Below are 26,128 nucleotides of genomic sequence, written 5' to 3'. Positions count from 1 at the left end.
ATTAGACATGGGATTCCATTCTAATGTATGTACCCACTGGATGATTTTAAATAGGACTGATGAGCCAAAATAAACAACAATAATTCACATTCATATGTACTTTATAAATACTTTCCTAATAACAACCCTATGAGGTAGGTAATGGAAATATTACTTACAGCTTTACAGATAACTAAACAAAAGTTCAGAGATATTACGTAATAGAAGTGGTACAACCATGAATGAAATAACACTTTAAATACTATTTCTTAAGACAAATATACATATATGTGAATATGCACACACATAGTTGGCAGTTGACTTTAACATAAACCATCATCTTTAAAAATGTCACACAACCAGCCAATGTCATTTGTTCATTCATTCAAGTGTGAGTGCCAGGACACAAAAAATAGTGTTCCAGCTACAAATCCTGAGCACTTTCCACTGCACCAAATGGGATTTTCTTCTCTGTGTGAAATACACAAAGTTCCTAGCTAGTATCTTGCTTCTTCCTCCTAAATAAAAATCAATCTTTATTAAAACTAATAATTAACATTTCTAGAAAACAAGATGTGCTTCATCCCAGGGTTATATATACTTTAAAAAGGGTCTCCTGGCCGAAAAGACCCACAGAATTAAAATTATAAGATTGAAACAGCAGGTGGTAGGGTTGGTATTTAGGGGCAGAGAAGCATCAGTTCAACTCACCAAATATTTATTAAACACCTAAGGCATCGTGCTAGTGCTGAGGATACAGACAAAAATGGAAACAATTTCTGATCCTTGCCTAATAGGGCAGACTCTAGGAATGGTAGGCTTTGTAATTACTTTAGTGAGGAGTAAACTGTCAACACAGCCCTTGTGCTTAGGAAGGGAAGAAGTATCTAGGCTACCTCTGCCCCAAGCCTTTCCTATTCGTACATTTCAAAAATAGGGGCTAAGGCAGGGAGCAAATTGAGGAAGGCTGCCCTAATACTCACCCCTCCCCACCTCCAAAACTTGGAATATACAGAGTACCTTCCCAAACTTAAGAAGCATTTATGGGAGAAAAGAAAAAAAGAGAAAAAAGCCCCTGCTCTCGAGGAGCTCACTGTCTCATAGAGGAGACAACGTGCAAGCAACTATCTACAAACAAGATATGTCCAGCATAAACTGGTGGTAACCAACCTCAGGGGAAAGGCTCTAGCAGTAAATATTTACCCCAGTGCAGTGCTTGTAGATCACCAGCCTCACCACCCATAAACCCACAACCCCGTGTGCACTTGTGAAAATTGTAACTGTGTATAGGTAATGTGTATATATATATATATATATATACACACACACACAGCATCTACAAGTATGTATGTCTTCATCTTACAAGGGGCAGTAAATTTTAGAAAATATATACATACATACTACATGTGTGTGCATTCTAAAATTTGCTTCCCCCCTGTAAGGTTAATACACACACATATAATTGAGATATATTATATAATACATATTTACACATGCTGGTTATATATAATATTCACATATATAATATACACATTTAATATGCATCGATACACACGTTATATGTGTGTGTAGACACAGATTTATTTTAAACCTGTCTCCTCCATTAGCATGGACAATCCTTTAGAACAGGATCGATACTTTGGCTTTTAGCACGTCTGGCACGTAATCAGGACTTAATAAAGGCTCACTGAGTGAGGCTTCCTGCTCTAAGCTCCCAAGCAGGCCTAAACAAATCTCCTGCAAGAAGAAACTCCACTAGCTACTGGAGCCCCGACTTCAATCAATACTGATTTAAGCCCCTCCTGTATTAAAAGCAGCCCCGTTCCCCACAGGATAATGTCTAAGGAGCAAGAAGCTGGTAAAGAGGGTAAAAACTGCAGGCTTTTACTAGACTCTCAGGATTCTTAACTTGGGATCCACAAACCCCCCAAAGAGTCCGTGGGAGATTCGGGGCGATCCGAGAACAAGGATAGAAAAAAAGAACGACATCTTTCTTTTCACTGACCTCTAACTGAAATCTAGCATTTCCTTCCATCCTGCGTTTTAAAACAACATCACTATTCTGAAGAGGGTTTCACAGGCTTCACCTGACAGTCCGAGGGGTCCATGACCCCGAAAAAATGAGGAGCCCGGGCGGTGAATGGGGCCTGGCGGCCGCAAACACACACTCCTGGGCTGAGCAGAGGGAGCTGCGGGGGCAGTGACCCCAGGAGGCGCCAGATTTGCTACGGCCAGGGTTTCGAGATGGATTCTCAGTCCCCGGCTGATCACAACACAAGACAGAAGGTACCAACTGCCGTGTCCATCATAACACTACCAAGAGCACTACGGTAAAGCCGGGGCTTCTCGCGAGATCAACTTCTCTGAGTCTCTTCCCCTTCTTCCCTCCAGCCCTTCCGGCTTCCGGCACGAATCTACGCTGGTGCGATGACGTAACTTCCGCACCGTCGCCCTCCCGCTCCTCGCGCCTTAGGAGCATGTGACCGCGCCCTGTGAGCACGTGACCACTCCCTGTGCTTTTCCCAGCGCGTGCCGGGCGTCGTTAGCTAGGCGTGTTTACGAGCTTGTTTCCCCCAGTACCTCCATAGGGAAGGCCCTGGGACTGCGGCTGGAGATCGGGCTCGGTCCGGATGGCTGTAGGACAGCTCCGCCTGGCTGCAGCTTAGGAGAAAGAAGAGGAGAAGCACCATGGAGAAACGAAACCTCCCTTCCTCCACCACCGCTACCTCTGGGAGCCGAGGCGCGAAGGCCCCAGCCATGCCGACGCAGGCGGCGGCTTCTGCCGCGTCCCAGGCGAAGAGAGAGCGGAGGCCCAGCATGTTTGAGAAGGAGTCAGTGAGTGTGATGGCGGCGACTGGGACCCTTCCCCCTCCCGAACGATAACAGGAGTATTCGCCCCCCCCCCCCCCCAGTTAAAAGCGCCCCAGCTCCCTGTGCGCCCCTCCCCCTTCAGAAACAAAACAAAATAACGACAAAAACACAATAGGGGAGCTAGGGCAGGCCCAAACCATTGGCATCTCCCCAGACTTTTCAAGTTTGTGGTTTTCTGACTTCGAGAGGATCAGACCAGAGAGTCTAATGGTTAGCGCAGTCCACCTGTGAGCTGGGATCCCATCCAGAGCATTCTCAGGACTTAGGCCTCTTCGGTCCAGTAATGGGTAATCCTGGATGTATTGAGGGGGAAAACACCTAGTTTGAAATCAGGAGAACTGGTTTGAATCCTTACTCTTGTGGGCCATTGGTACTCATTTGACTTGAGTGGACAACAAGTCCAGAAATGGCACTGTGCAGCTTTAGGGGAATCATTTAATTCCTCTGTGCCCCAGTATCCTCAACCATGAAAGGAGAGAATTGAGTGATTTGCCTTCCGACTCTGAATCCTTTTTCCGCATCTGTCCTCTCCTGAAGCAGTCCATCCTACTTGTGGGAATCAAAGGAGATTACAGTAAAAAGCCTTACTAACTTTAAAGTGCTGTGTAAATAAATGTTTCTTTTTATCCTGACTGATAACCTTAACTATTAGGCAGTGTTTTCCCCTTATATTCTAGGGAGATTTGTGTTGCAGCCTTGAAGCCAAGTAAAGCAAATCAAATCCATATTCTACAGCATATCCCTTCTAGTGCTTGAAGAGAGCTAATTCTACTGCAGTCTTTAAACATGTCTCAGTTACTCAAAAGACATATTTTTCAGTTCTTGACCATTCTGGCCAACTTCTTCCAAATCTGTGCAGTTTGTCAGGGCCATTTTAAAAATGTGCTATGCTATATTAAGCACAGTATTCCTATTGTGGTCTCACCACTAGATATCTTCTCCAGTATATAGTGAATTGAGATGTAGATGTGATTGGAAATGTAATATCATTAATTTACTCCTCCATTTGTGGATGAGAAAACTTAATCCTAGACAGATCAAGAATTTCCCAAAGTCACACATAGTAAGTAATAGAAGCTAGATTCAAAACCAGGACTCTTGACTTCAAATCTAGCAGTTACCATAGTATTTTCGCATTTATGGCTGTCACATTACACCATTCATTCATCAAGCATTAAATGCCTCCTGTAGGCAAAGACAGTAGGGATATAAAGAAAATACACCTTGCTTTCAAGTAGCTTACATTCTTCTGAGTGCAAAACAGAAATGGAGGTAAGGAAGGAGAGAATTCTCAGTATGAAGGACAGCTAGTACAAAGCAGGGCCTGGAGATGAAATGTCACCCACGGGAAACAACAAGTAGGCCCAGTTTTTCTGAAATGTCAAGGTAAGTAAAGTGAAATCAGTCTTGAAAGAGACATTTGAGCCACAGTATGAAAGAAGTTAAATGTCATTTTGAGGTGTTTTTTATTTTATCTTTCTAGCTATAGGGAGCCATTGGATCCTTCTTGATCAAAGGAGTGATATAGGCAGACCTAGGCTTTAAGAATATCAGTTTGTCTGCTGTATGGAGGATGGATTAGAGAAGAGGAAGACTAGAAGCAGGGAGACCTTGTAAGGGTCTGTTGCAATAGTCTGGTGAGACGATGAAGGCCTGAACTAAGCTTTTGGTGGTAAAAGTAGAAAGAAAAAAATGACTACAAGATATGGCTTTGTCTGATCTTCTTTGTCTATATGTTATCATCTCTTGCTCTGTATCTCTGTGACAATTATGTCTGTGGTTGTCTGTGATTATCTGCAGCTCTGTAACACTAAAGCAACATGCTGTAGCAGATTCATTCAACAAGTATTTATTAAAGTGCTTACCATGTGTCATGTACAGTGCTAAGCACTGGTTATACAAAGAAAGTAAAAAACATGATCCTTGCCTTCAAGGACCTCACATTCTAATGGGATAGACAACATGCAAACAGTTATTCATATAAGATATATATAGTGTAAGTGGAAGGCAATATCAGAAGGAAGGTAGTGATTAGGGGTTGGGAGAGGGGACTGAGAAAGCCCTCCTTTAGAAGAAGGGAATTGAGATGAGGCACGAAAGCCAAAAGGTAGAGGTGAGAGGGTAGGATGTTCTAGACGTGGAAGTAAAAAGGCAAGGATTGGAGTATCTTTTGTGGGGAAGAACAAGAGGACGTGTGTTCCACTGACTCATAGAGTATGTAGAAGAGAGTAAAGTTTTGGAAAAGTGTGTGTTTGTCCTTCGTTGCTGAAGAAGACCATGCCATCAGAAAAATAATGACATGACTTGCACTTTGTTTTTGGAATGAGGGAGGGCTGTTCAGGTCACCAGCCTCACTTCTCCTCCAGAGTCATCTGAATCCAGTGACCACATATTCATCAGGATGACTGGACATGACCCACGATGAGGCAGTTGGGGTTAAGTGACTTGCCCAAGGTCACATAGCTAGTGAGTGTCAAGTGTCTGAGGTGAGATTTGAACTCAGGGTCCTCCTGACTCCTACACTGGTGCTCTATCCACTGCACCACCTAGCTACCCTTTGGAAAAGTAGAGAAAGGGTGAGGCTTCAAAAACCAATCAAATTTTATATGTGATGCTGGAGATGATAGGTAGTCACTAGAGTTCATTGAGCAGGTGGGCAACATATTTACAGCTTAGGAAAATCATTTGGGCAGTCATATTTGGGGAAATCATTGAAGTAGATTTGGGAAAATCATATTGGAGTGAAGAAAGAAACCTGATTTAGGTAAATCAGCCTTTTACAGAAGTCTAGAAGAGAGGTGTTGAGAACCTGTACTAAGATAGTACCTATATAAGGGGACAGAAAGGAATTTATGCCAGAGATGTAAAGGTAGAAATGGAAAAAGTGCTGAATTTGGTATTAGAGAATGTAGATTCAAGTCCTATTTCTAGTACTTATTACTTATCTACCTTAGGCAAGACAAAACTAACTCTCTAGGATATCCTTATCTGTTAAATGAGGGGATTGAACTGCATTAATCTAAAGGTTCCTTCCAATTCTAAATCTATGATCCTGTTAATCTAGCCACACTTCCCTCATTCTGGACTCTGTTTCTTTGACCTTGTTTCACTAGTTCATTATTCTACTCATCCCAGGGTTTAGGGGGATTTTACATATGTTAAATTCAAGATGTTTTTGGGAACTCCAACTTGAAATATCTGATAGGTAATAGGTAGTATGAGGTTGGATCTCAGGGGAGAGACTGATTGGATATATAAATAAATCTATGATTTATCAACATAGAGAAGATAGTTAAACTCGTTGTAATTGATGAGGTTACAAAGAAAAAGAGTAAGGATTCTTTATCTTTTCTATGTCATGGCAGTTAGATGAAGCTTATGGTCCCTTTCTCAGAATACTGTTTTTTAAATGCATACAATAAAATATACAGTATCGCAAAGGAAACCAATTATATTAAATTAATTATCAAAATACTTTTTAAAAATGCTTAGACCCCAGATTAAGAACCCTAGGAGTAAAGGAAAAAGAAAAGAAGGCTGGGACAGAACCTTGGGTAACACTCACAGTTAGAGGGCTTGATATGAATGATGAGTGAGCAAAGTAAATTGAGAAAGAATAGGTAGCAGTTAGACCAGGAGACAGAGTAGTGTCACAAAAACCTAAAGTGGAAAAAAAAACCCAGGAGGAAAGGGTGATCAGCAGTGACAGTTATATCAACTAAGTCAAGAAGGTTAAGGACTGAGAAAAAACCTATCAGATTTGGCAATTAAGAGATCATTGGTAACTTTGGAGAGTAGTTAGATTTGAATTATGAGGTAAAAAGCCCAGATTTCAGAAGGCTAAGGAATGAGGGTTTAAGGGAAAAGAAAGAGAAAACAGTGAATACAAACAACTTTTTCAGGAAATGTGACTGAGGAGAGGAGAGATATGGCTCACCAAGAGTGTAGAGAGAGGACAGGCTCAGGACAAAATGTAGGGGTAGAATTACGGCATAGCATGTAGGTAATGATCCTGCAAAGGTTACTAAGGAACAGTCAGATAGATAGGAGGAGAACCAGAAGAGAACGGTCAGAAAAATCCAAAGGAGAAAGCATCTGTGTAGGAGAAGAGGGTGGTAAAGTATCATCTTGCTAAAGAGAGGTCAAGAAGCATGAAACCTAAGAACAGAAAAGAAAAGATAGGGTTTGTCAGTTAAGAGATCATTGGTAACCTTAAGGAGAGCGCTTTCATTTGAATGAGGTCTGTAGCTGGTTTATAAGGATTTGCAAAGTGGGTAAGAAGACACAAAGTGCTAACAATAAGAGTAGACTTTTTTTCTTAGGAGTTTAACTTTGAAAGAGAGGAGGAATATCAGATGAGAGCTTGAGCAGATAAGCATTCTAGTAAGGGATTTTAGATAACAAGAATGAGCCAGTAGATAGGGAGAGATTGAAGATCAGAGAGAAGGAATGAGATCTGAGGATATAAGTAGAGGAGGTGGCCTTTGCTAGAAGAGCTAGCTTTTCATAAAACTGCTTTACTGGCCTAAAAGCAGGAAGGAATGGAGATGGGGATAATGTCCTGGGATTTTGATGTGTGAAGTAGGAGAGATGAGGAAGCTTGCAGCAAATTCTGTATTCTTAATACTGAATTAAATTGAAGATCATTAGAGGGTCTAGGGAAGGAGTGATGTGCAAGTGCAATGGAAGCCTAAAGTCAGTGCTCTGTTGCTTTGAGGGTCCAGTTGGATTAGGTAACATAAATTTGGAGTGGAGTCAGTGGTATGTGACTTTGTCCAGAACTATTCAGCAGTGGAAAAGACAAAAGATTGGGAATAATTCAAGAGTAAAGTTTAGTGATACATAATCAGTGATGGAGCAAAGGGTTCCCAGGGAGGAACTCTAAGGTTGGGGAATTTAACTATAAGGTCAGGTTTGGGATGGAGAGAGAGTAAAGGTTAGAGAAGGGATGATGGTTTGAAAAATAGTCTTTCTTCTTATCTTCATAAGAATTCTCTTCTTAAAGGCTTAGATCAGTGCCACCTTATCCACCAGTTGAATGTGTTATTAAACTGAATTTTTATAGGGCAGTTTGTCTGGAACTTTCCTTTGCCTTCAGCCCACTTGACCTTGGAATTATAATGACTGCCATGTATATAGCACTTTGACATTTATAAAACACTTTACACATTAATATCATTTGAACCTCAAAATCTCTTTGAGGTAGGTAGCATAGATTTTACTGTCCCCATTTTACTGATTAAGAAATAGAGCATTTTAGTCACTTGTCCTTGGCTTTAGTAAGCTTTAAGGGCACAATTTGACCCCCATCTGTCCTGCTTGGAACTAGGTTTGGTTTCAGAATGTGGCAGACCTGGAAAAGATTTAAGGTGCTTTGTTTTGTTAATCTTACTCTTGTCTACAATCCAAACCATCTTCTCAGATTTGGCCTTCTCCAATTCTCAGTTTAAATTTGAGACATTGTAATGTATGTGTTTATGAGTGCTTTGTGCATATGTGTGCATGTATGTGTGCATGTATTTATACATGCACACATACATATACATGCGCTCAAATATTTGTTAATAAGGAAATAAAACAATTCATTATTATTTAACTTAGTATAAAAAGTAAGCTCATACATGGGTGTTAGTCTGCCCCTCCTCCACCCAACTGTCAGTCAGGGATACTTCCACTGCAAAAAATTATTTAAAAGCAGAAACTGAACTATCAAACACTGAGCTGTACTAAAATATATTTTTGCTTTTTTTTTTTTTTTTTAGTATGCACAAATCTTACGGGACAGACTCAGAGAATCGGTACATGATGTTCTATATGTTGAACCTCCATTTGATGAATCAATTGCTGATATAGGTAAAGATCAGTGGAAAACCATGGGAAAAGTAAAATATGCTAACACCTATAAAATGGAGCCACCCAGGAAATTCCAAGCTCAGACAGTACAAAGAAAAGTTCAACAGATACTAACGGTTAGAGCAATATATTTTTTCTAAAATATTTGATAAGATAGATTTCTACAATAAGATGGATTTTTTATGTACTAATTATCTCTAACAAACTTAAAGTATATTACTGAATGTTACTGTCCCTACTTTGACAAGTACAATAAATTGTTTTTTTGTTACCCTACTTTTCATATTCAATACTTACCTAATTGAATTTTTTAACCTACATGCAAAATATTTATTTTTATTAAATTTCATACTACTAGATTTGGAGGTTCTAGCCTTTTAAGATATTTGGTGAACCCCACTCTGTCATCCAGTGTATTAGCTATACCTTTTAGCATTGTGTCATCCTGAAATTTGATAAACATACCAACTGTGCTTTCATCCAAGCCATAGATAAAAAATAGGACCAAAGACAAGTTCTTTTGAGACCCTCCACTGGGAGCTTCTCTCTAAAGTGACATTGAGATGTCAATGATTATTCTTAGCGTCTGATCACTTCTGGATCCACTTAATTATACCATCATCTGGCCCAGTTCTCTCCATCTTGACCACATGTCAAATTCCATGTATTCTGTTTGTTGCCTTTCCCTGATTAAGTCAGTCATGACAGTCTATTAACCCTGTCAAAAAAAAAGTGAGGTTAGTCTGATGGGATCTATTTTTGATAAAGATATGCTGACTCTTAGTAATCACTGTTTACCTTTCTGAATGTTCACAAACCATGCCTTAAAAGAATACATTATAGAATGATAGTTCCAGTGTGTCCCCATAATTGGAGAATGGCTAAACAAATCGTGGCTCATGAATCCAGTAGAATACTGTCATAAGAAATGGAAATACAAAGAAGTACAGGAAGAATTATTCAGAATTGTACTGAATAATAGTAATAATAGTTTGCATTTATATAGCACTTTAACATTTATAAAGTACTTTACATACATTATCTCATTAGAGTTTTATAAAAACACTCTGAGGTTGTTGCCTTACTCTAAGAGGAGGAAGCTGAGGCTTGTAGAATAAAATGACTTGCCTATGATGAAATAGCTATTAATATTTGAGTCAGGATTAGAAGCTGCTGCCATCTGAAACACATAGTGGGAGCTATATAAATGTTAGCTATTATTATCATTATTGTTAATATCATCATAATTCTCTTACATCCATGTACCATAATTTCTTTAAACATTTCCACATCTATTGGTATCTTTTTTGTTTTCCAATTCTTTGCTGTCACACAAAGCGCTGCTATAAAATATTTCTATGTGTATAGGAACTCTACCAAAGACCTCTTTGTAGTATAAGACCGGTAATTAAATTTCTGGGTCAGAGTGTATGGACATTTTAGTCCCTTTATTTGAACAATTCCAAATTGCTTTCTAAAATGGTTATACCAATGCAAAACTCCACCAGAAATGTACCATGATACTTTTTTTCTTCTTTGCCAATTAGCAGGGTATGAGGTGAAACCTCAGGATTTCTTTCACTTGTATTTCTCTCATTTTTAGTGATTTGTGACATTATTTCATGTTAATAGTTTGCTGTTCTTTTGAGAACTCTTTATATCATTTGACAAGTTAACTATCGGGAAATGGCTTTTCTTACCTCTCTTCATCATTTCCCTTGTTATATTGTAGATCTTTTGTTTTTCCAAATGAATTTTGTTATTATTTTACAGAGTTCTATAAAATATCCCAATTTGATTGGTATAGCATTAAAACTATAAATTAACTTTGGTAGTATTGTAAATTTTTATTCCTAAGGAATAGTTTGTCATTGAATCTATACAAATCTTTTGTTTGCTTTCTGTACTTTGTAGTTATTTGGAATGGGGTTTCACTTCCTGTTTTTGCCTCTTCGATTTTATTGTTATTTATAAATGAAGATCTGTTTTGTATCTGGTGACTTTGCTGAAGCTACTGCCTTGATTAATATCTTCTGCTGATTTCCCTAGGATTTTACAAGTATACTATCCTATCAGCAAATAGGGATAATTTTGTCAACCCTCTACCTCCGTCTGTTCTTGCACTTTTAATTTCTTTCTCTTATTGCCATTATTTGCATTTCCAAAATTATATCAAATAATAGTGAGGAGAGTGGGTATCCTTGCTTTACTCCCATCTTTACCAGAAAAGGTATCCCCATTGCATATGATATTGGCTTTTGCTATTAGTCAATAAACTAATTTTATTATTATCAAGCACCTACTATGTGCCAGGCACTGCACTAAGCTCTAGTCATACAAAAAGAGACAAAAGACAGTCCCTGCCCTCAAGGCAGTCTAATAGAGGAGGTAACAAGCACACAAAAATGTACAAACAAGCTATCCAGAGGTTAAATGGGAAATAATTAAAAGAGGGAAAGCACTAAAATTAAAAGGGACTGGAAATGGCTTCCAGGAGAAAATGAAATTTTATTTAGAACCTAAAGAAAGCCAGAGGGACCAGCAGTCAGAGTGGAGGAGGGAGAACATTTCAGGCCTGGGGGACAGCCTACGAGAATGTCTTATATGTCAAACAGCCAAGGAGGTCAGTGTTATTGGTTCAAAGGATACATGTCAGGGAATCAGAAGGCAGAAGACTGAAAAGTTAGGAGAGAGTTAGGTTATGAAAGGCTTTGAATGCCAAAGAGAGCGTTTTTATTTGATTATGGAGAAAATAGGGAGTCCCTGGAGTTTGAGTAGGGGGTGGCATGGTTGGACCTACTTTACTAAAAAGGCCACTCTGTACCTATACTTTGTAGGGGTTTTAGCACAAATGAATATGGGAAACATCTACAAAAGTGAAGTAAGAAAAACCAAGAAAGTAGTGTGCACACTGACTACAATAACTTAAAGAACAATCCCACACAAAAGAACCAAAAGCAAATGTTGCAAGTTTTAGCAGCACTTAAAAGAAGAGCTTTGAGAAGACAGAGGTGGGAGGTCACAAATGTAAATTTACATACAAATTTCCAGAATTTTTCAATGTATCTGATCTCTTTTTGTCTTTAAAAAAAATGTTTATTTTTATTTTATTGCATAGCTGTCTTTATGGGAGAGGAGGGATGTTGGAGGAAGCTATGGTGATCTATGTAAAAAAGACATCAAAAAAACTGTTTTTAAAAAGTACTGTAAAGTATAGGAATAAACATATGTTTCTATAATCAGTAAACTATATGTGACACCAAAAGTTGGCACTATATATAATGAAGATAAACTAGAGATATTTGTAGTAAGGATATGATCAAGTTATTCTCATAGGATGAAATCTAAGCTATCAGAAATGATATACAAAAACACCCCAAATCACTAATGATAATTATGCAAATTAAAACAACTGAGGTCCTGCCTCTTGCCCATCAGTTTGGTTAAAATGACTAAAAAGAGAATGACAGTTGTATTGAGAGCTGTTGGGAGGATAGGCATATTAATGCATATTGGTGACTCTCTGGATTGATCTGCCACTGCACAAAGTAATTTGGAACTGTACACAAAAAGACACTAAACTTTGCATGTCCTTTGACCCAGACTTTGACCACTGCTAAAGGTTATACCAAAACCAGTAAAAACGAAAAGGGAAATTGCCCATATGTACAAAAATATTTTTGTTGTAATGGAATTTGATGGAGGGGGCGTGGCGCATACCAGTTGGGAAATAGCTGAACAAAATATGGCATGTCACTAGACTGGATTATTAGACATATAAGACATAATGAAAGGGATTGTTTCAGAGAATTCTGGGAAGACTTATGATTTAATTCAGAATGAAGTGAGCAGAACCAGGGAACAGTAACAAATAGTAAAGAAAAAGAATATTGGAAGCTTTAAGATCTCTTAGCAACACAATGACCAGCCACAACTCCACAGGTTCTGTGCTAAGAAATTGACCCACTTCCTGACATATAAAGAACTGAAAGACATTTTCAGACATGAACACTGAGAATTTATTATGCTTAACTATGCTTAAATGTTAATATGTTTTTCCTCCTTTTTTAATTAAACTATGACCTGAGGGCAAAACTGGGCCTGAACAAATTAAGGTATATTATGGCACCATAAGAAATGAGGAAACAAATGGTTTCCGCAAAACTTGGGAAGACTCCTGTGAATTTATCCAAAGTGAAGTGAAAGAATTAGAACAATTTACATAGAACCTAGAGACCAATTTACCCAATTCAACAATTTACTTATTTAAGAAAAACAAATTGTTAGATTTAAGAACTTTGATGAATGTTGACCATTCCAACAACAATTCCATGTGACTGATTAGGAAATGTGTTACCCCCTGATGGTCTACTCAAGGTACAGAATTAGACATTCATTTTTAATCTATCAAATGTGCCTATTTATTTTGCTTTATTCTGCTTATCTGTTACTTAAAGAGTGTGTTGGGGTTTTTATTTTTTAATTTTTGGGGGAGAAGAGCCAGCCATAGTATTGACCCAAAAAAAAGAGAATCACTTAAGATTTTTTTTTTCAAAATTCACAGAAGAGAACTGAAGGAATTTCCAAAGAAAACAGATAAGCAATACAACTTTGAAACTTGATGCATTGAAAATAAAATGTTGCTGTCTAATAGAGAATGGTTTTGTTTGACTATACACATTTGTAATGAGTTTTATTTTTCTTGTTTTCTCAGTGAGTTGGGGAGGGGGAATGGGAGTATAAGAATTCAGAATTAAAAGTAAAATAGAATTTTAAAAAATAACACCAAATAGAAACACATTTTGATTAAGAACTCTGATGTATATGCTTGATTCAAACATAGACTGTATCTTTGGGTGCAGCCTCATATAAAGATAAGCACAATAAAGTTCATTGGGCAGAGCCTAAAAACAAAATAATGAAAATAGTATGTTGAGTAGAGGTATAACAGTGGATTAAGTACCGGGTCTAGAGTCAGGATTAAGAGTGCAGTTACAGCTTCAGGCACTTATTAGCTGTATGACCCTGGGTAAATTACTTAATCTGCCTGCCTCAGTTTCCTCAGCTGTAAAATGGGATAATTAGCACCTACCTTACTGGGTGGTTGTATCAAATGAGATACTTGTAAAACACTTAAGACAGTACTTGGCACATAGTTGTTTTTCTTCATTCTCCAAAAGTATCAATGACATCAGGGAAGTAATGTCTTTACTTGTAAGTGAATTGAATTTAAGTGAGTTAAGGCTGTGCAAAGTCACCATCTTCACTGTCTCCTCCAGAGCTATTTGGGTCCAGTGGCAAGACATAGTTCAGGATAACTGGAGATGGCCCCCGATGCAGTGGGAGACCTTGGTTAAGCTAAAGTCCTTCCCAAGTGTCGGTTTGTCTTGAGGCAATACCTACTCAGGGATTAAGGCTAGGTAAGAAATGAGGTAAAAGAGGCCTCTTTTACCTACTCAAAAAAAAAAAAAAAATCAATCTGGGAGGTGTTTGCCAGAACAGAAGTGATTGATTGATACTTATTCTGAGTCATTAAAACCCAAACAATAACTAACTGAGGCTTGGAACTTCTTACTGGTCAGTCAGTAAGAAGCAGAATGAATTGGGTTGAAGGGATACTCAAACAGCTCTATACTTGGCACACAGTAGATACATAGTAAATACTTTCTTTCCTTCTGTGTACTTTTAAAAAGTATGGTGTTTAAAATTATTTGTGCATATAATCTTTATGTTCTGCCTTTTATATAGGAGTATCGTTTTTAATGTTCAGAATTTAAAACTTGATTTTTTTAAAAGAGTGAATAAGAGTGACTTCCCCAATTGAATGAAAGTTTCTTGAGAATGGGAATTGTTTCCTTCTGTGTATTTGCATTACTAGCACCTAGCACAGTGTTTGGCACTTAACAGCTACTCAATAAATCATTAGTAGATTAAATAGGTCATGCTGACTTGGTTACAATATTGTACAAAGCACATTCTCATTCCTATTCTAATTTACTGTTAAATTAAACTTTTCTGTAACCAGTTTATTATTTTCTAATATTGGTAATCATTCATGTTCTGTTTTTTAAAGATAAAATTAATTTTATATTTTGTAGTAATTGAGTTTGCCATGCCCAGTGCCTCTTGGCCCTAATCTCTAAGCAAATACAAATGGGGGGACTTCTGAGTAATCAAAACCTTTTGCAACTTATTTCTTAATCTTTGAATATAGTTTCCAGTGTGGTGAGTTTACTCTCAGAAAGTTCTCACTTTCTCAGAGAAAGGCTAGCTGCTGCCCCTTCAGAGTTCTAAAATACTACTAATCTTGAAATTTCTCTTTACTGATTCTGTTAGCTCAAGCCTTCATTCCAAAAATGATATCCTCACAGTTATCTACCAGTGCCCAGCACTTTCAGTTCCATTTAACATAGTGATATAAAAACATATCAGAAACAAAAGTCTAAACATTTCCCCCCATACACACACTTATGGGGCACCTTTACCACCTTAGACTTTGGGAGAAAGTGGGCATAAACAACTGCAGTGTCTACAAAGCATCGGACCTACCAAATTCAGGTATAACTGTGGCATATATGCTAGATGAGCCCTTGTCTCAGCTGTCACTGCACTGGGTCCCGAACATTTTTCCTTGCTTTTCAGGATATCGTCAGTGCTAAACCAACTGCCTGCAAAATCCATTTTGGACTTGGGTTCTGGACCTGGCAAAACTCATAAAATTATCACTGTCATCTCCAGCCTCCTTCACCTAAAATGAAAGAATAGACACTGAGGCAAATAACTAGTATTTGCACATCACATGTCAGTCTTGGCGGAGAAAGCCCAGGGCTGCTCTCCTTTTATAGAGTTCTGTCTCACAAGAATTCTGACAGATTGGAAGAAGTGAAATAAACCCCTAATTCTGGCTGTGCACTTGCAGACAGTTAAGAGGCTCCTATTCACAAGGTGGTTATCAGGCCAGAGCCAGTTATGGAGTCTTAGTTATTCACGCTCCAAAGGCTATCCACTACTATTACGTGTCATGATTCTCCAGAAGTAGGTTCTCCATCCATTTCCAGGGAGGGGACAGCTTCAAAGGCACTCTTGAGTACTTGTAAGGACTTGACTCATTATCTAAACCTTCACACTCACTGTGCCCTCTCAGTTTAAGGCTGGCTAAGGGCCAGTCCTGTTACACCAACAGTTTTTACTTTACCCTCCTGTACCCATTTTGTATTACATTTATCAGATATCTAGGTATTAGTTGACTTGATTTGGAAGATCTTGTCAAATTCTTTGTAGAGTTTCTTTGTTCCTTCCAACTCTGTAATTACGTTGGTACTTAAGATGCAGTTGTCTTCTTTGTGGTCTTTTTGCTTATCTTCATTATGAACAGTACCAGGGAAGGTGAAGTGATCTGCGCTTCACTGTACTGAACATACAGATATGGATGTTGCTCAGTTCAGCTTATGTGCCACTGGACAGAGGTCTCATGTTTGGAGTGCCAACAGTTAAATAAATTTTTGTAGACAGTCTAAAAATTGAATAGTTTTTAATACTCCATCTCTTTTATGCAACCAGGTCACTGTTAATACTGAAGTGAGAAAAAGTGCATTAACAAGATTGAGGGACATTTTGTGGGGTTTGGGTTTTTTCCCTATATTATGTATCACCAGGGGCAAAAGATTCATTACCTAGTGGCTAACCTGATGATGAGTGTGTCTGTATATAAGCCAGTTCTTAGACAGTAAACTTAATATGTCATATGTTTTTTGAAACCTTTTCATATTTGGTAGAAACTGCCTTAGTTCTCCAAGTAGCCTCCAACTAGCCAAGGTCATCTCTGCTCTCAGAGAAGGACTTTTAAAGGAGAGCAGATAGATATATTTTCATTTTTTTTGTTTTAATTTGTCAAATTCTAATTTTTATGCTGCACATTTTTAGATTGAAATTAAGGGTTGCTTTTTAAAAATTCTTTTAATAGGACAAACTTAAGAATCTCAAGTATGATGAAGGCACATTTTCTTCCTTGTCTCTTGAACTGGCAGATCGTGTATTAGCAGCTGTCAAAGAATTTGCTTTCTCTCGATATAAATACATTATAAAAATAATACTCATTCAAAAAACTGGCCAGTCAATAAACGTAAGTATAGAAAAATTTGTCTACTGATACTTTTATACGTCTTGTTCAGTCATTTCAGCCATGCATGACTCTTCATAACCCTTTCTGGGGTTTTCTTGGCAGAGGTACTGGAGTGGTTTGCCATTTTCTTCTCCAGTTCATTTTATAGATGAGGAAACTGAGGTGAACAGGATTAAGTGACGTATCCAAGATCACAGCTAGTAAATGTCTTTCTGACTCTCAGCCTGGTGTTCTATCTACTGCGTCACCTGACTGCCCAGTTTATACATGTATAACACTTTAATTTCTGTTAATGATGATCACTGAGAGGCCACATGACATAATAGATAGAGACCTGGTCTTAGAGTCAGGAAGACCAAAGTTCAAGGTGCTGCCTCAGAAATGTACTATGTTATCTGAATCAAATGACTTAATTTCTTAGTGTCCCAGGCAGTTCTCTAATTCTAAAAGTGACATGAGTTGCTGATTTGTTTCAGTGAAATGAGTTTCCACATTGAAATTTTCCATGCTGATTAAATCACTTTTAGATTATTTTAATGACACTAATTGAATATTACATCATTCTGAATCATCAAATGAAGGTTATGTTTGGTATAAGTTTATTTAGGGGTATGCAAGATTCAACTTGTCCTGGCTTGCAAGAGCTGATTGTTAAATTTTCAGTGTTAGCATTTACACCTAGGAAATAAGTAAACACTGCAAATAAGCATAGTTTATTGTTTTATTGGTTTCAAGACATAAAATGATGGAGAAATGTTAATAATACAGATTAAACTCAAAAGTGTGTTGCACATTTTTTTTTCCTGGAGAGTCAACTGTTACATATTTACCATCATATTAATTGTTTATTTAATGATTTTAAGTGTATTTAAGGCATTTCTTGAAAATTAGTAATCCTTTTGGTTAACTCCGGTATCTCATTGTTAAATAAAGTCATGATAATGCCAGGTGTCATGCTCTCTGTATAGCTTAATATTTAACATCCTGTTCTCATAAAATTAACATTTTCATTGGAGAGGTATTTATTATATGTATGTATTTGTGTGGAGATTGAAGGTAGTGAAACAATACCAAAGGCAGTGTGTGTTTTTCCTTCATTGCCAAAGAAGACCATGCCATCAGAGAAATAATGACATGACTTGCACTTGACTTTGTTTTGAGTGAGGAAGGGCTGTGCAGATTACCAGCTCCTCCAGAGCCATCTGAATCCAGTGACCAGATATTCATCAGGATGACTAGAGGTGACCCAGGATGAGGCGATTGGGGTTAAGTGACTTGCTCAAAGTCACATAGCCAGTGAGTGTCAAGTGTCTGAGGTGAGATTTGAACTCAGGTCCTCCTGACTCCGGCACTGGTGCTCTATCCACTGCAGCACCTAGCTTTAGTAGGTATAATGCATAAAGACCTGGATTCAGAAACCAGTCATTTATTAAGTACTGACTGTGTTGGGCACTATGGGAACACAAGGGCGAAGTAAAACTCTTGCCCTTCGTGACCTTACATTCTATCAAGACAGACAAATGTATTTTTATGTGCATGTATACACATGCAGAAAAGAGGTAATTAAATGAGGAGAGGCACTAGCAATACCAGGGAAGATCTAAAAGGTTTTATATGTGGAGATTGTGATATATAATTATATGTAACATATATTACATAGTATATATTATATAATTGTATATAGGGAGATAATTCAGTGGAAACTAGAGATTCAGAGGCAGCAGGAGTGAAAAGGAAGCACATTCTAGACATAGGGGATATCCATTACAAAGGTTTGGAGGTAGGAGTCAGTCAGGAAGCATTTGTTCAGTGCTTACTCTGTGTCTGACATGGTAGGAAGTGAATGGAATACGAATTCGAGTAGAAAGATAATCCTTGCTATTCTGATGGAAATTAAAAAGTGTGTGTGTTGGGGGGATGGGGGGAGGAGGAAGCTAAGGTGAATAATGCAGAACATTTGCATTAATGAAGAAAAATTGATTTTTGTTTTAATGAAGTTTGTATCATCCTTCAAGCAGTTGAACCATGAGTCATCGATTAAGTTATTTAATCCTGTTTTGTTAGTGTGTTCTGCAGAATTGTTAGGGTGTTTTTTTTTTAATGTTTAGCCATTCTTGTATCTGTAGGAATGAATTACCTTCCCCATACTTGATTCATATTTATTGTATGTTGAATATATTTTTATACACTCCCCATCCCATCCCATCCTTTTCAGGGGAGACCCCAGATATGAGCCATAAGCAAAATCATTCCCTGGTTCCGGAGGTAGAAGACTTAAGCCAATAATTGAAAACAGAGAGCCCCTTGTCATTAGAGGCCAGGCTCTTCCCGGACTAGATCTGGTACAAAACACATTCTGGGATCACAAGAGAAAAAAGCTCAGTGCTCAGCTTCTATGGAACCATCCAAGAAGTTCCTTATCACTAGCAAGAAGCAGATTAAAAGGTCAAAGCAAAATCAGTATAAGGCTGACCAGATGCTGAAGTATGCATGAGTATGTATATTTCCTCTGCCTAAGGGCCACACTAGTGGGAGCCCTTCTGGTATTAGTGAAGATCCTATCTGTGAGAAGTGATTTTTTTTCCCATCAGAAAATTACGTTGTATTTGTTTTGTACCTGATGTTCTGTGTACATGATCTCTACATAAAATGTAAGTTATTTGAAGACAGGGATAGATTTTTATTTTTGTCTTTGTGTTTCCTTAGCACCTAACGCAATACCCAGTGAAGATGAGGCACTTGTCACTTATTACTAAATATATTGGAGGACTCTCCAGTTTATTGGAGGGACTAGAAGCTCAGGGTTAGTCATTACCCCAAGTATTCAAGAAATCACAAATTTGGCAATATATTAAAAAAAAAAACTATTGTGCTATAAGAAATGACAAACAGGAAGACTTCAGAAAAGCCTGGAAAGACTTAATGAACTGATGCTGAGTGAAATGAGCAGAACCAGGGGAACATTATACACAGTAACAGCCGCAGTATGCAAGGACTGTTTCTGATAGACTTAACCCTTCACTGCAATGTAAGGACCTAAAACATTCCCAAAGGACTCTTGAGGCAAAATGCCATCCACACCCAGAGAAAGTACTATGGAATTGGAATGTAGAATGAAGCAGACGCTTTTCTCTTGGGTTATGTTTTGTTTTGGTTTGATTTTTCTCATGGTTTCTCCATTTCGTTTTAATTCTTCTGTGCATCATGATTGATGTGAAAATGTGTTTAATAAGAATGTATGTGTAGAACCCATATAAGAGTGCGTGGAGAGAGAGAAGAGAGAGGGAGAGAAAATTTAAGATTTATGGAATTTATTGTTGAAAACTGAAAACAAATTAATTTCAAAAACAAAAAATATGACCCTCTACAAATCATAGTAAATAGGAGTGAGATAATGCTTCACATTTCATAAAATAAAAGAATTGCATACATTGATCATTTTGGGGATAATATGCACATAGAGTATATAAAGAGTATAACTCTACTGTCACCAATTTTACCCCAAAATAATATTAAAAATGTATTTCAACATTTTATAAGATCTGTGGTTTAATTTGTATGTATTCTTCTCCCCCCAAAGCACCTCAATAAATATTTATTGAATTGAAAAAATGTGAAATCTAAAATTGGTATTTGGTATTTTCATTTCACAGATTTGTAGCAGATGGATCTGGGATGTTGCTTGGGACACCTGGCTAGAAGCTAAACATGAAGCCGAATCTTATATTGCATTGGCCCTAGTATATGCACTTTATTTTGAATAGCTTATCATATCTACTATTTTATCACATTTATTGATAAATAAATACAAGAATTCCATATGTGTTCATAACATTTATTCAACAGTGTTTTATGCAAACGTTTTTAGTGATTTTTTTTTTACAATTGGAATTCCTTAATTTTATCCCTAAAGTGAAAACATTCTTTACCTGTTTTCTACCTTTTAAAATATAGTTATCTTTGCTGTTATTGAATTGTTTCAGTTGTGTCGACTCTCTGTGACCCCATTTGGGGTTTTCTTGGCAAAGATACTGGGGTGGTTTGCCATTTCCTTCTTCAGCTCACTTTACAGATGAGGAAACTGAAGCAAACAGGGTTAAGTGACTTGCCCAAGGTTATACAACTTATAATTGCCTGAGGTCAGATTTGAATTTAGGAAGATGTTTTCCTCACTCCAAGCCTAGCACTATATCCACTGTACCACCTAGTTGCCTTTCATAGTTCTCTAGTGTGTCCCAAAAGTCTTAGTGCAGTTTTCAGTTTTTAACAGCTACTAATATTTAGTTAAATCAATTAAATAGCTATTAATTAAATATCAATAGTTATTAAAACTGAAAATTGCACTAAGACTTTTGGGGCACACTATATTCATTATCATTCTACTACATTCTAACTGTAAGATTCCCATGTTTATGAATGAAAATTCTTAGTTTATATTACATAACAAAGTTCAACATTTTTCTCAGATTTTGAAATTTTACTGCTTAAATAAGGAAATTAGTAGCAAAATATTAACAAGAGACAACTGAAGTTGTGTGATCTATTCTGAAAAATATCCCACAGCATACCACTTTATATATTCTGACTTTTGGGAGAAATTGTCCAGTTTTAAATATGATCACTCTATGAACATGAATGGTAACCCTGCACTGTCTTCCAAAGCAAAGTACTTTCAAATAGACCTTCTTAATTATCAGTTAACTTTTATTTCCCTTTTTACACAACTTTAAAACATGAATAACTATACAGAAACAAAAAGCAATCTGATATTTACTTTTCAGAACATCAACTTCCAGGTTGTATTACAAAATCAGTACAGATATGGTCCAATTGCTTACACTTTCAGATTTCAATAAAATGATGAATTCCCTCATTCTGGACCCCATCTCTTTCCTTAAAAGAGCCATGTCACATGCCACACAGTCAACTCATATTGAACTTGTAGTCCACTAAAAGACTCACATCCTTCTCACATAAACTGTTATTTAGTCATATCCTCTCCATCTTACATAAATGTGAAATTTAATTTCTTTAATCCAGGCGGAAGACTTCATATTCATCTATTTAAATTTCATTTTATTTGGTTCATTGTTCTAGTTCACTGAGATCTTTTTGGATCCTCTTTCATGCACATGGCTATCCACACCAAATATCTGTCCTCAATTTATGAGATTCAGAATCCATTGAAACAAAAATTCTTCTTTCCTGCTATTTCTCTCTGCACGCTGATTCCTATCCACTTCAGCCTTACTTTTCCATAATCCCTATCTTGTCCTTTGCTCCATCTTATTCCATCATATCCTTTAGAATTCCCACTCTATTGTTGGTTGTAAGGATACAAGATCTGTTCTGCCCCGATTATGCCAATTGTAGGGTGACAGACCCTTCAAGAGAATACTGAGATACCAAAGAAAGAGGGGCCGATGCCAGCTTGGTAGTAAATAGGTTTTATTAGGGCTAATTTTCTCATGAGACCCAAGTCCTTGGCATTAGGAGGACAGAATGGAGGATCCACACACCTGCCCTCAGGCCAAGGCCAGGTATCAAATAGAAACAGAATATAGAAGGCATGATGGCAGGGATAGTTCATGGTCATGTTTTCCCATGGGATGGATATGACTTCTTTTGCTCTCTACATTTATGCAAGGTAGTTTGCATTCTCTATGGAGTCACAGATCACATTCCCAGGCTCTGACTCTCACCATATATTGACAAAGACTACATAATTCTGGACTTACTTGTGTCATTTTCTATTCTCTGGTTCTGAGGCAGCTGGTTTTCTCCACAAGACACTGCGTCCTTGACCATTGTCTCCAAAATAGCTTATTCCTTCCCTTATGCTTCCCTGTACGCTGGGTCAGGAAGTGAGATGCTACATGCTACTTCCACATCCAATCTCTGTTGTCTCTGTCAACCAGTCTTGAATCTTATGGCTTTCATGTACCATATTTCAGGTGACATTTCCTTCTTTCTCAAACATTTTAGTACCTGATTGATTCCTCTACCTCTATTCCTGACTACCTACCTTTTGACCTCTTCAAATCTCACAACCTACATCCTTCCTCCACCTTAGCTATCCATGCCCATAACTACCACTTCCACAATCTCAAACTGAAATTCTTTTCTGTGGTAAAAATTTCCCAGCCTTCTATCTACCTCTCCATAAACCTGTATCTTCACCATGATCTCCAGTATCTCTATCACTTTCTCTTCTCCCAACCTGTCACCCCTTTTCTGGATTCACTTAACAGTTTTGACCAAATAGTTGACCAGTTCAAGTGGGCACTCTCCTTCACCTTTGAATCCATTATACCTTTTGTCCTTCTATCATTTATTGCCTGTCAGTTCTCAATTTTTGGTCACCTTCACCATCCTTCAGCCTTTACTTCTGCTTTCATGCTGCTCAGTGCCACTGAGGAAAGCCATACAACCATACCTTCTGCATCTGCTCCAAATCCAGACTTGTTCAGTCATTTCAGCCATGTCCAACTCTTTTTTTTTTTTATTTTGTAATGTTTAACAATCACTGCCATACAATTGCGATTTTATCCCTCCCCACCTACTCCCCACTACCCCCCTCCCTCCCCACAACTGCATACAATTCTGTATGGATTCTACATATACTTTCCTATTGAGTATATTTTTACTATAGTCATGCTATGTAGTCAGACTAAGATAAATGAAAGAAATCGTATAACAAATCAGAACATGATACACAAACACATACACATACACGTACACAAACATGATCTGCTACAATATGTGAGTGACTTCCATATTTCTCTCTCTGAGTGTGGCAGGCATTTTGCCTTGAGATCCTCCATTGGGATTTTTTTTTTTTTTTGTCCAACTCTTCATGACCCCATCTGGGGTTTTCTTGGCAAAGATACAGGAGTGAGGGGCGGAGCCAAGATGGCGGAGTAGAAAGACGCACATACACATAGCTCTGAACCCACAACCCATAGAATGGCTACAGGGAAGTAACTCACGGCGAATTCCGCACCCAGAGGCCACGGAACATTGGAGCGAGGGAGATTTCTGTTCCAGAGAGACCTGCAAACCTTTCACAGGGGGTCCTTCGCGCTGCGGACTGGGCGCCGGGACTGGGAGCTGAGTGCAGCCCTGCCGCGGCCGCGGCACCGAGAGGAAAAGATCCGAGCAGGCTTCACAGACAGGATCTCCAGCGGCCACGCGGGTCCCTCCACCCACAGAGGGATCTGCAAACCTCTCGCAAAAGGTCCTTCGCACTGCAGACACAAAGCCCAGCCCAGACCTGCTGCGGCCACGGCTGCGGCACTGAGAGAAACAGATCCGAGCAGGCTTCAGGGACGGGATCTCCAGCGGCCGCACAAGTCCCTCCACCCACAGGTGACAGGGGTGGGTGAGAGAGTCTCTTTGGCGGGTCGAGAGGGGAGTGGGGTGCCCCCATAATTCAGGCCCCCCCCCCGGGAGGTAGAAGCTGAGAGGCGGCTGCAGACAGGGGCTCCCCAAGCGGGCGGGAGCCTGAATCCATTGCGGAAGGTCTGTGCATAAACCCCCTGAGGGAACTGAGCCTGAGAGGTGGCCCTGCCCCGACCTCAGCACCAGAACATAATCTCAAACTGAATAGCAGCCCTGCCCCCGCCAAAAGCCCTGAGGCTGGAAGCAGCATTTGAATCTCAGACCACAAACACGGGCTGGGAGGATCAGGAGGTGAGGTGGGTGTGAGGAAAATATTCAGAGGTCAAGTCACTGGCTGGGAAAATGCCCAGAAAAGGGAAAAGAAATAAGACTATAGAAGGTTACTTTCTTGGCGAACAGGCATTTCCTCCCTTCCTTTCTGATGAGGAAGAACAATGCTTACCATCAGGCAAAGACACAGAAATCAAGGCTTCTGTGTCCCAGCCCACCCAATGGGCTCAGGCCATGGAAGAGCTCAAAAAGAATTTTGAAAATCAAGTTAGAGAGGTGGAGGAAAAGCTGGGAAGAGAAATGAGAGACATGAAGTCAAAGCATGAACAGCAGATCAGCTCCCTGCTAAGGGAGACCCAAAAAAATGTTGAAGAAATTAACACCTTGAAAACTAGCCTAACTCAATTGGCAAAAGAGGTTCAAAAAGCCAATGAGGAGAAGAATGCTTTCAAAAGCAGAATTAGCCAAATGGAAAAGGAAATTCAAAAGCTCACTGAAGAAAATAGTTCTTTCAAAATTAGAATGGCACAGATGGAGGCTAATGACTTTATGCAAAACCAAGAAATCACAGAACAAAGAGAGAAGAATGGAAAAATGGAAGATAATGTGAAATATCTCATTGGAAAAACAACAGACCTGGAAAATAGATCCAGGAGAGACAATTTAAATATTATGGGACTACCTGAAAGCCATGATCAAAAGAAGAGCCTAGACATCATCTTTCATGAAATTATCAAGGAAAACTGCCCTGAGATTCTAGAACCAGAGGGCAAAATAAATATTCAAGGAATCCACAGAACACCCCCTGAAAGAGATCCAAAAAGAGAAACTCCTAGGAACATTGTGGCCAAATTCCAGAGTTCCCAGGTCAAGGAGAAAATACTGCAGGCAGCTAGAAAGAAACAATTCAAGTATTGTGGAAATACAATCAGGATAACACAAGATCTAGCAGCCTCTACATTAAGGGATCGAAGGGCATGGAACAGTATATTCCAGAAGTCAAAGGAACTAGGACTAAAACCAAGAATCACCTACCCAGCAAAACTGACTATAATACTTCAGGGGAAAAATTGGTCTTTCAATGAAATAGAGGATTTTCAAGTATTCTTGATGAAAAGACCAGAGCTGAAAAGAAAATTTGACTTTCAAACACAAGAATGAAGAGAACCATGAAAAGGTGAACAGCAAAGTGAAGTCATAAGGGACTTACTAAAGCTGAACTGTTTACATTCCTACATGGAAAGACAATATTTGTAACTCTTGAAACATTTCAGTATCTGGGTACTGGGTGGGATTACACATGCACACACGCTCACATACATAGAGACAGAGTGCACAGAGTGAATTGAATAGGATGGGATCATATCTTTAAAACAAAATGAAATCAAGCAGTGAGAGAGAAATATATTGGGAAGAGAAAGGGAGAAATTGAATGGGGCAAATTATCTCTCATAAAAGAGGCAATCAAAAGACTCATTAGTGGAGGGATAAAGAGGGGAGGTGAGAGAAAAACATGAAGTCTACTCTCATCACATTCCACTAAAGAAAAGAATAAAGTGCACACTCATTTTGGTAGGAAAACCTATCTCACAATACAGGAAAGTGGGGGATAAGGGGACAAGCAGGGTGGGG

General features: G+C 38.5%; 2 protein-coding genes across 8 annotated transcripts in view; one reads left to right on the top strand and one right to left on the bottom strand.

Moving 5' to 3' along the window:
- Positions 1-2,368, bottom strand: part of ERMARD (ER membrane associated RNA degradation) — a 38,947-nt gene extending 36,579 nt beyond the window's left edge. For 6 of the 7 annotated variants that reach the window (XR_011974715.1, XR_011974716.1, XR_011974717.1 and 3 more), the window contains exon 1: positions 1,985-2,368. Coding sequence is in view for 4 of the 7 variants with exons in the window: in XM_072643945.1 (XP_072500046.1) it covers positions 1,985-2,014 (30 nt within the window). In the remaining 3 variants the exon portion in view is untranslated. The remainder of the gene's footprint in view (positions 1-1,984) is intronic. The other variant, XM_072643946.1, reaches the window with a different exon arrangement.
- Positions 2,369-2,377: 9 nt separating this feature from the next.
- Positions 2,378-20,644, top strand: DYNLT2 (dynein light chain Tctex-type 2). Its single transcript, XM_072643949.1, has 4 exons — positions 2,378-2,814; positions 8,613-8,819; positions 16,667-16,825; positions 20,479-20,644. The coding sequence occupies exons 1-4, from the start codon at positions 2,668-2,670 to the stop codon at positions 20,587-20,589; spliced, it is 624 nt and encodes a 207-aa protein (XP_072500050.1). The 5' UTR covers positions 2,378-2,667; the 3' UTR covers positions 20,590-20,644.
- The last annotated feature ends 5,484 nt before the right edge of the window (positions 20,645-26,128 follow it).

The sequence above is a fragment of the Notamacropus eugenii genome, chromosome 2 (assembly GCF_028372415.1).
Source record: "Notamacropus eugenii isolate mMacEug1 chromosome 2, mMacEug1.pri_v2, whole genome shotgun sequence".
NCBI classification, from domain to species: domain Eukaryota; kingdom Metazoa; phylum Chordata; class Mammalia; order Diprotodontia; family Macropodidae; genus Notamacropus; species Notamacropus eugenii.
The sequence above is the reverse complement of the archived record's forward strand: the minus strand, read 5'-3'. Positions and strand labels throughout refer to the sequence as shown.